We start from the raw sequence: 10,560 nt of genomic DNA, 5'->3' as shown, positions 1-10,560 counted from the left end.
TGCCTCCTTTGACAGTGGTTTTTAACCAACTATTTGAACTGGGTTGGCCACCCGGAATTGCACTGAGTAGTTTGCAAGGCATGGCAAGAGGGTGTGGGAGAGAGCTGGACCTTTGTTCACTTGCTGACACAAGCTATGTGATTGAAGTCCTGGCCCCACAGAGAGCAGTAGAAGCATTGTTGCAGGCAGGACTCTGGCATGGCTTTGCCCCTAAGAGGTGCATGGATGTAGAGCAGTTCCTTTTATGGCTACTGAGCATCCTCAACTGATTCCTTATGTCAGTCCTGCAAGAGAAGTTAAGTCTTTTGAGAAAGATGCACATCCAGTGAAAGGAAGGCTGGCTACACAAGCACAGGTAAATTCCAAGTATCTAGTTTGCAGGAGAGGGAGGTTTAAATTGTATCTAACTGAGAAAGAGTAATTATTTCTTAACTTTTGGTAAACATTCAATTTGTAAAAATTGAAGGCAAATCCAATGGATGTTGCTGTGTACTTATCCTTTTATTCACTTACATCTCAGAGAAAAATGGAACCTTTTTCTTTTAAGATGCTCTACATTTATAAGAATTATTGAAAAAGGAAGGAATTAGAGTGTGCCAAGACCTGATGGTTTGAAAGCTAAAATATTGGCCAATACTTAGTACTTCCAGTATGTACTTAGAGTGGGCATTCCATACCTTGGATTTGATGCCTATTAAACATTTAGATCTCAGAAATTATGAGGTAGGAGAGTGACAGTCACTCATAAAAAAACTTATTAGTTGGCTGCCTCCAAAAGTAAAACAGGGCAATTCAAAATTAGGAAGGTAAGTATAGTGTTTTTGTGAAGAGCTCATGTGTATGCATTATAATGGTCACTTGTTTAAAATAACTTACTGGGAAAGAAGCTGAGGCATAAGAGAAGCTTACAGGAGTGCAAGCTGCATTGTAACTTGGGTCTGAAAGTGCTTGCAGGATTGCACGACTCAGGAAGGATTTGATTTTGGTGCTGCCTTCCCTGTGTAGTGCCCCAAATCCGTGCCTCACTCCCAATAAACCCAAATATTTTGCAGATTATGGAAACTAAATATCTTGTGTTGCCTTCATTCTGTTCATAAACAATGCAAATTCCTGTATATCTTGCAGCCTTGTGTGAACACATGGTACACCAAGCTATCTTAATGAGACTGGACTACACCTATGTTTTTTTTTTGGATCAGTGTTACTGAGTTGATTTAGCTTGGCTGCTGTGAATCCCTGAGGCAGATATGCTAAAAGAAGTTAAGACTGCTTTATTTGATAAGTTATTGCTTTAAGTTAAAGACTGTTTAAACTAGTTTAAGTGTACCTACCTTAAGAGTTTGCAGTGCTTACTTTTTATTCCTTTAGCTGCAGTGTGCACTTTATGAAGAGAGGGAAAAGAAAGATTTTTCCTATATAAACATATCATAAATTATTTATATTCCCTCCCACAGTAGAATTTGTAGAGATGAATGTGTACTAAAAGAATAGTGAACTGTTAAAGTACATATTTTTTCACACTGAAGTGGAAACACATAGCAAATGATACGTTGCATGTGAATTTGGTCTGGTGACAATAAGCCCTACTATTTTTGTTGACAATGTGGTATATTTTCAACCACATTTTGTTTCTATTAATGTTTATTTATATATTCAGGACAGAGGAAAGTGTTTGACCTCCCATTTGGAAGCTGCCTCTTTCACAGCAACGTGTATGATAATGGTTCCTCATTTATGTATGACAACTGCACAGTGTGTACATGCAAGGTAAGTCCATAGTGCTTTGATACTGTGTGCTGATGGTTGTCTGGCTTAGCAGTAATTTGTAGGGCTGTGGAATTGTAAGCCTAATACTGCTCTTTGGCATCTTATGTGGTCTCAAAGAATCTGATCTGAAGAGCACTTGCAGTTGTGCTAGGAAAGTTTAAAAAGTTACTGACTGCCTCAGCTGAGACATAATGCCTGACCTTGTATGATGCAAAATAAAGTTGCTCAGATTATGTGGTCCTTTTTAAGACTGCGTTAGAATGGAAGAGGAGTTTCTAAATGATGAATTACTGCATCTCTGCTGAAGGTCAGTGATTTTTATTTATTTCCCTAACATGACTGCAACCACTTGCACATTTTTACCAAGGCAAAAAAATAAAAGTGCCACCAAATCAGTGAGATTTTGCAGGACAACAGAAGTACAAGCTGGGCTTTAGCTTCATAGACTGTGAAAGATTCCCTTTATCTATAAATAGTATTTATTTTCTCTAAGCTGACCTATTCAAAGCAGTTGGGCTGTGTCTTGGGTGGATGCAATGATTGAGCAAACAGAAGTATGTAAGGACACACAGGAACAAACATCTTGGTGATGATTTTGTGCTTTCCTTTCACCCTTGTACCTAGGATTCAACAGTGATATGTAAGAAGAGGTGCTTACTTCCTGGTGAATGCAATAAAAACAAAGACCACTGCTGCAAGGAGTGTGTCTCATATATCTCTCCTGAGGACATGAAAGTGTGCAAGTTTGGCAGTAAGATCTTCCAGGTAAGGTTTCAGGTGTGGCTCAAGAGTAGGTGCCATTGTAACAGCCAAAATGGCATGAGTTTGCTGTAAATTAGTATTGTAGCTTGTTTTTAGCAGAATCCTCACCATCCTGGTCCACAATGGAACATTTGCCATCTGTTTTTATTTTTTTTCCTGAGTTTGTATAAATTCTGCTGATAGTCACCATTAAAGATTAGTTCCTCCTTGAATGTTACATTTTGTCTTCCCCTCCATATGTAGATGTTCAAGCTGCTGTTTCATGACGATGCATTTTTAGTAAGAGATACTGATACTCTCCTTTTCCAAACAAACATTGATACTCATGGAGGAGATATTCTGAATGGTATGTAGGCTTTATTGGCTGAGCGAAAGAGTCTTTTCCATAACTGAGCCAACAGGAGCTTTGTGAGGTTCATTTTGGCGGAAAGTTACTTGGTTTACTACATTTCACATCTCTGCTAAGGACAGCACCCTTGACATCTTACACTGGGACAGCCATGTAATAACTGTTACCTACTGCACTCTCACCCAATGTATTCAAGACACAAGGGATTCCCTGCAGAACACTTCTGCTGTTCTTCAGACCCCGTTTGTTTTTCCAAGTGGTGCAGCTTTTTTTCACACTGTGTCAGAAAAAGATTCTGTCACCTCATGGGCCATCTGTGAATTAAGAGACCCTTGAATCAGATCAAATGTTAAGTCCTTTGTGAATACTTGGTTTGCTCAGCCAGAATTGCTTCCCATTTATTCCATCTTTTGTGTACATAGCAGAAGTGTTTATTCTGGAAATTACATGTGAACCTACTGTATGCTGAGACTATGCTCCATCTGATTGGCACTTTCACACTGGCGCCATTGTGCTTCAGGAACAAATGCCTACTTCTTAGGCACCCAACTAAAATATTCTGGTTCTTGTGAAGATTTTATTATATTACTAGTATTATATGGAGTGTGAAAAAATAACGAGACAGTACATCCATTTCTGGCCTTGTGTGCAAAAAAGTAAATTCGGTGTTGCTCGGTTGAAGTCAATGGTCTAACACAGGTAGAATGGGCACAGCAAATGTGTTTTTACACTCCTGTGCAAACCAGCTGTAAGACAAAAATTCAGGGCAGCTGCATGCAGTCAGCTGTGATGTATTCTGGTACCTTGGCAGATGCCCGGTGAGTGGTCATTAGAGACCAAGAACATCAGAAACACCAGGCAGTAGAAACATGCCCTAGAAACAAAAAGTAGGAGACAGACAGCCTTTGATGAAGCAAGCTGAGCTGAATAAGTCAGACTCCTTGGCATTTCAGATATAGTCTGTTTCTGTTTCTGGTCAGAACATCATGTTGAGGTGGGCACATAATTATTCACAGCTGTCTGGTTGAACTGCCTGTTCCTGTCAGGTCTATCCTCACCCTTCCTTCCCAGCAGCCCTGTAAACAGAAAACATGCACAGTTTGGCTCTAAGCAGACTAGCACAAGGCTGTAAGTGGGTGAGACAGAATGTTTTAGGAACCACACTTGGCAAATGCAACACCATGTGAAAAGGAGCCAGGGCAGTTCCACAAGCAATTCATCCCAAGTGGACAAGACGACGAGGCATATTATGCTCTGCACTTCATATTTTCAGAGCTATACATAGGCTGTCTTACCTGCTCTGCTTTTGAGAGATTCAGCACTGTATCTCTTCTAAATATTTTCAGATGTTTAGCAGATCAAATATCCATGAAAGTGCTGTAGCAATCTAAATTAGAATTCATTATTTGACCATTCCTGCCCTAAGTTGAAATGATGCTACATATGGGAATAAATTCACTATATGCTGACATCTTAATCAAATATTTTCATGTGCAACAGCTTTAAGATGTCACTCAACCCAGTGAATCAGGTTTTTCTAATTATGTGAACTTAAATGAAAATTTGTGGTAGGTGTGATCACAAATCAGATGCTTATTGGAGATAAAACAATGCAAATAATCAGGACACTGTTGAAAAATGCAAATGTGATTTGGTTAGCTTTGGAAAAATGAATTTCTTACCAAAAAGGCCAAAGGGAAGAAAACCTGGCTGAATTTGATCTCTGTCTTGAATCCAACTGGCCATGGACAGACACCTCAAAATAATTTAGACTAAACAATGACACAAAGCCAACAGGAAAATTCATCCTTTCTTGTGCAATGACACATTGCTGAAATAGCTTCTTGTTGCCACCCTAGCTGATACTATATCATGTTCCCTCTTGCAGGATGGAGAGATGTGGTCCTCTGTGAACTGCACCATCTGTGCTTGTGTGAAAGGCAAGACAGAGTGTCGCAAGAAGCAATGCATTCCAGTCAGCAGCTGTCCTCATGTGAGTTTTTTAACAGAACCAAGCTTTCTTCTCTTTTCTGCTCCACCATTATCTTTGCCAGTGTTTCTTGGAAGTGTGTGCGTGACAGTGGGGCATGCTGTTTGGAAGGAAGGGATGGCATGTTAATTTAGGTTGGCATTCCTCAAATGTGCTACTGTTATCCTGAATATGGTCTTCCTGCCTCTGTCCTTGCTCTGAAGACTCTGCTCCTCCTCTCCTTCTTTCTCTGTCCCAAGTATCTGCATTGGAACAGTTCTTTTTTGGCTTTTATTTAATAGTTTTTTAGAGTGGTGAGGTGACTATGTTAATATTTCAGTAGCGTGGATATTGTTAGGGCAAGCCACAGGAGGTTGTTGTACTTGCATTTCCCAGTGCATATGAGGCTTAATACTTGGTTGAAAATTTAAATTAGACAGATCAAAGAAAATTAGTTCAACCAAGCCATGCTGCTTTCTCTAAGGTTGTGGGCTGGCTATTTTTTATTTGAAAATCTGGAGTGAACCAAAGAGTGGTGTAATTGTAACTTAAAGGTGTCAAAAATTGAAACCTCGAGCTAAAATCATCCTTTGTTTCTTGGATTTCTGACACTGACAAATTACTTTTGTCTTATGGCTCAAATTTTCACAAGATGGAGCTCTAAATAGCACCTCATGTAGGAGCAGACTTTTGAGCAAAACTGCAGAAGAGAGAGCCAAGTTGTTAGCATTACACTTTCTCAGTGTTTCCTTCTCGACCTTGGAAGCCAGTGGGGAAAATGTGAGTCACAGACACCTAGATATAAAATTTTTAAATGACAAACTCTTTGTAAAATTTTATACATGTAAACTTTTGACAGAAATGGTGGTAGAATAGAGAGCTTGCACCTTGGCACTCCCTGTTCTGGTGTGACAGTGGGCTTCAAGATCCTCAGAAGAGGGAACATCCTTTTCCTGTCACTCTGGCACTCACTGGAGAGGGCAGTTCTCATCTTAATGGGCCTCACACAAGATGCTGCATACACATCAGGAAGTGTGAACAAATGGAGCTGTTCTTCTGGGAATGTTATATTGCTCATGGCAGTCAGGTTTGCTACCTTCATGTCATTCACAGTATAAGTAGGAAGTGAGACCTTGGGTTCTTCAGGTCTCTTCAAATTCTTTGTTGGCCAAGAACCTTGCACACGCTGCATCGTATTTATATTTTCCTTGTGCTGATGCATTTTAAATGTTTAGGGTACTTCTGAGATCAAGCAGCTAATATAACTTAATAGAGATCTTCGGTGAAGTACATTGCTTCAGCTGTATCCATGCACAAATTTGAGCATTGAGATGACCAGTTGAACTGGATTCTAAAATGAAAATAGCGGTGGGTAAAAATTCACCACTGACAGTGCTGCAGTGTATAAGTGAGACTGATGGACAAACTCATTCAGTGCTGCTACAGAACCTGCTCCAAGGTTAATGTGAAGTCCTAAACTGCCCTTAACCTCTGAGGTGAGTCCTCAAACAAACTGATTCCTTAGGGTTGGAAAGACCAGCCTTGTTACCCTGCAGCACCATTCCCCCCAGTATATAAGTAGTCAGCCAGCTCCCCACCTTAAAATGCAAGCTGCAAGCAAACCCACCCTCCTCCATGGGTACACAATTACATTTCTGCTCTTCCAAGCTAAATTTGAAGGCCAAATAGGAGAAAGAATGTAAACTCTAGATTAAGAGTTATTTTCCTATTCCAAGTGGGTACCAAGTAGTTTTAAAGCAAATAATATATGCTAATTGATTTGAATCTTTTACTTTTCATCTCTGCTCCACTATCTTTGATGAGACTTTCTGTCACAAATCTATAAACATCAATTAAACACACCACATTATTTGAGATAAAGATATATTAGTGGTTCTGATACTGACAATCTGAATATCGTGCATAGAGTTATGCTGCTGTCTCTGCAAACTGTAGATGTGTGCACTCCATTCCTTTTCTCTCTTCACAATATTTTTGACAGTAAGCAGTCTTCACTGACTATTGAAGACTGCTGTGGAATAAAATGTGGTTTAGTGTCCCTTAGGTGTCAGGCAACATAAAGTTATCTCATTAAACCTGTATTATTATACAGACAACTGAGTGTGAAAGGATTGAAGATTCACAAAGAATTTAGAATATTATTCCTTGACTTAAATGCTTTACCATGCAGTCTTAATACTCTTTGCATGATATTGTGGGTGGGTTTTTTTGGTTATGGAATCTTATTTTATTTATCATCATAACTTTTGGCCAATTATTTCTTGAAAGTATGGGTTTCAAAGTGGTAATTCTGCAGAAATTTCCAATACTGCACAACCATTTGTATTATTCAATCTATTGGTTACAGGCTGACTTATTTTTTAAGACTGTTTCTGCTATTTCTTTAATTTTCTTCATAGAGCTAAACACAAATTTCTGTTTCTTTTGTTCTTTCCTTTTTGGAGCATTTAGTCCCGTATCAGTAATTACAGAAAATGTCTTTCTTAGATTCTTTTCATCTGCTGTGGAGGCAACACATTTTTCAAATTCAGTCCCTCCTGTCACATTTATATTAAGATTGGTCCTCCTTGGTGTTCTAGTGAGCCTTGTGGTTTCTGTTTTTTACTTTCTGACCACTGACTCCACACAGATATTCCCTCTTTCAAGATACCTGGTGTCAGCTTGCAAGGTGCAGTAGATACCGGCCCTCATTCAGCAAAGCTGTTAAGCATGTGTCCAGTTCTGCTGAAGTTAGTAGGCCCTCCATGTGTACTTAAACTTCAACACATGCTTAAATACTTTATAGAAAGTGAACAATCTCAACATTTGGCAAGACTGAGTTTCAGAGATCCTTTAGACTTCTTCTTATTGAATTCGCTATTTACTTGCCCTAGCTCTGCTCTACTCTGTTCCTTGCCTTGTGCTATTACCTTTCTGATTACCCATCCTTGTAAATTTTCACTTTGCCCCCTCTCCTTATGCCTTTGCATTCCTCACTAACATCTTAAGTCTGTGGTAATGATCAGTGGTTATGAACATGTCTCTTTTTGTACTGCTAGGAGAGAGCTTGGTGAATTTTACAGCACATAACCTTTTCTGAGCTCCAAGGCTCTGCAAAAGTTAATAGAATTAAATTCACGGCAGGTGAAGACATTTGCAGAGTTCGATTCTGTAGGTAAATTTTGAACCCATGAACTTCAAGTGAGCTGAAAATTTATTCAGAACATGTCCTCCCATCTCTAGCACAGACTGCATATAATGTTATACACATCTGTTATTATTACAAACAAAAAGTTGCTGTTTTTACTCTAGTGCCAAATGAGGCACAAAAAAACAACAGCTGTTGCTATTGCACAACCAAACAATCCCCTTCCCCCCAGCAATTAGTCTTGCCTTAAAAAAAATAGAAAATAAAAACCTCAGACACAAAATTGAAAACCCCATAAAAAGGAAGAAAAATCCCAGAAAATAAATAGACTCAAATGTGGTCTGCTTATAAATATTCATAGAGAAAAATGGGATCACATCACTTAGCCCACTCCTAAGGGAACCCTCAATGCTAACGAACTCTTGCAGCACATGTTAGCAATAATGGGTTTCCTTATTCTACAAGACAAAAACAGGATCTTGGGCCAACATGGTGGCTCAAATAACCAGCCTCAGAAGGCTGCCTTGGAGATTCCAATTTCACTTGAATTCTTGCCACTTCCAGCTTGGCTGATGATTTCAACTCTTTTATTGAAACACAGAGGTAAGGCTGTGCAGTGCAGTGTGTGGCATTCCGCTGCATGTCTCCATTCCTACAAATATGTGTTGCCAAGCTCCCTATTTCTGTGTGGCTTTAAGGGTTCCTTCTTTAAGGGGTTTTGTTCTAGCAGGTGCTTGGTAGGCCTCCCCACTGTAGCCTGGTCCTCAGCTATTCTCTTTGCCCAGGGACCTGGGAGTCACGAAAACATTTAAGTGCTGTTCACTCTGCCAGTGCAACTCTGATCCAGCCCTTTTCTTAAGTCCAGATGTGTCTCAAGTCTGTTCACATGCAGTTGCATATTCAAAGACAAGATTACACTAAACTGAGCCCTGTGGATGATGTGCCCAAATGGATTCATGACCAAGGATTCATTCACGCCATCTGTGTACATCAAGCAAGAGCAGGATGGAACATGCTCCACTCCAGTTTGCTAGCAGATACTTGGAGTTCATGTCTCCCCATGCACATCGTCAAAACTTGGCAGCACTGTAGGCAGAAAGCAAGGCAGACAGCAATAGGACTGCCTGTGCTCACTTCCCCACTCTTTGCATAGACCTGTCACCAATTTGTTGTCTATTTTCACAGGCTTTCTATACTGTTTAGTGGGCAGGATAGCACAGCTCCATTTGCTCGCTCTTGCTGTCCTCACCTACTTGGTGGGGAACAGGAGCAGTAGTCACACAGCGGGGACTTCCTCTGTGTTCAGCTGCTGTTGGAGCAAAGGGTCAGTGCTGGGGAGCAGCACAGCTCCATATACATCTTCTTTCCCTTTGTGGGAATATGGGTGAACTCCAGTATTACTGTAAGTTCTGTTATAACCACCACCAGTTCTTGCTTGGAAAAACACATTGTTCAGTCTGAAATTTTCCAGGCTTATCTGCTAGCTTAAATTTAGGTAATTTAAGAAAAGCAGATAAAGGATCTCTTAAGCTGATGAAGACTGAAAAGGAACATGAGTGTACATACACAGAGGCATGCCTTCTGCTCCTAGTCAGCCTTGTATAAGACAGAACCAGAAATACATGAACCAACCTTCCTTCCTTCCTTCCTTCCTGCCAGCCTTCCTGCCTTCCTGCCTGCCTGCCTGCCTTCTGTTTTGGGAGGAGTGTGGGGGTGGAGCAGGTTGCATCTGCACAGGGAATGCATAGGAGATGTATCTATTTTGGGAAGGTGGGGGAAAAGGTAATGAAGTGATCTTGTTAACTCAGTGACTAGTCTGCTTTAGCTATCTGTGCATGTGAGTCCAAAATTCTCTCACACTCTAAAGAGAAAAGTGGTAACAGAACTCTTTTAGTATTTAATTTCTTATAAGACCACCAGGAAGCTTGTTGAATAGTTCTGTCTGTTTTTAGCACCTGATATTTGAAGTTGTAACCAGGCCACTGAGTTCAAACACAACTTGAACTATTTTCAAAGGCTTATCCAGTCTTACAACATGACACAGTCATTGCTCCAAGAATTCTTTCATTAAATCAGCCTGTCTTTCTCTCAATTAGGGTAAAATCCTGAACAGAAAAGGATGCTGTCCGATTTGCACTGAAAGTAAGTTCTTTCTTCACATTCTTTAAATTCTTTTTTATTTTTTCTGAGAAAATAAGTATATAGAAGTATACTTCCTTTTCTGCCTTCTTTTTAGAGGCAGCTAAAGGGCAGGTGATTATTTTTGGCCATGGATTTTGCCTCCTATAAATCTGTAAATTTAAAATAAAATGCTGGGTTATTTGTTTTTCTTTTATTTTTCAAAATGACACTATTTTTGTCAAATCTGAGGTGTATTTTGAAAGATATAGTTGCGCTGTGAAATTTGTAGGCAATAAAACAAGAAAATTAATAAAGTTGTAACTTTTAGGACTTGGGTACCTTTTACACCTGTAACTAACAGTCCAGCTACGTGCATATATAATCACACCTTTGCAGATGATTTGTGAGAGTTAAAAATAGGTGTGCAGAAATCTGAGACACAGT

General features: G+C 39.7%; 1 protein-coding gene across 1 annotated transcript in view; it reads left to right on the top strand.

Moving 5' to 3' along the window:
- Positions 1-332: 332 nt before the first annotated feature.
- The window catches only part of BMPER (BMP binding endothelial regulator), a 70,582-nt gene continuing 60,354 nt past the window's right edge, over positions 333-10,560 (top strand). Inside the window, exons 1-5 of the mRNA XM_017734461.1 lie at positions 333-355; positions 1,658-1,767; positions 2,392-2,532; positions 4,767-4,871; positions 10,092-10,137. Of these exons, the coding sequence (XP_017589950.1) occupies positions 1,735-1,767; positions 2,392-2,532; positions 4,767-4,871; positions 10,092-10,137 (325 nt within the window). The 5' untranslated portion in view covers positions 333-355; positions 1,658-1,734. The remainder of the gene's footprint in view (positions 356-1,657; positions 1,768-2,391; positions 2,533-4,766; positions 4,872-10,091; positions 10,138-10,560) is intronic.

The sequence above is a fragment of the Corvus brachyrhynchos genome, unplaced genomic scaffold (genome assembly GCF_000691975.1).
Source record: "Corvus brachyrhynchos isolate BGI_N302 unplaced genomic scaffold, ASM69197v1 scaffold94, whole genome shotgun sequence".
Taxonomy (NCBI): Eukaryota; Metazoa; Chordata; class Aves; order Passeriformes; family Corvidae; genus Corvus; species Corvus brachyrhynchos.
Note: the sequence above shows the minus strand (reverse complement) of the source record. Positions and strands in the feature narration are given on the sequence as shown.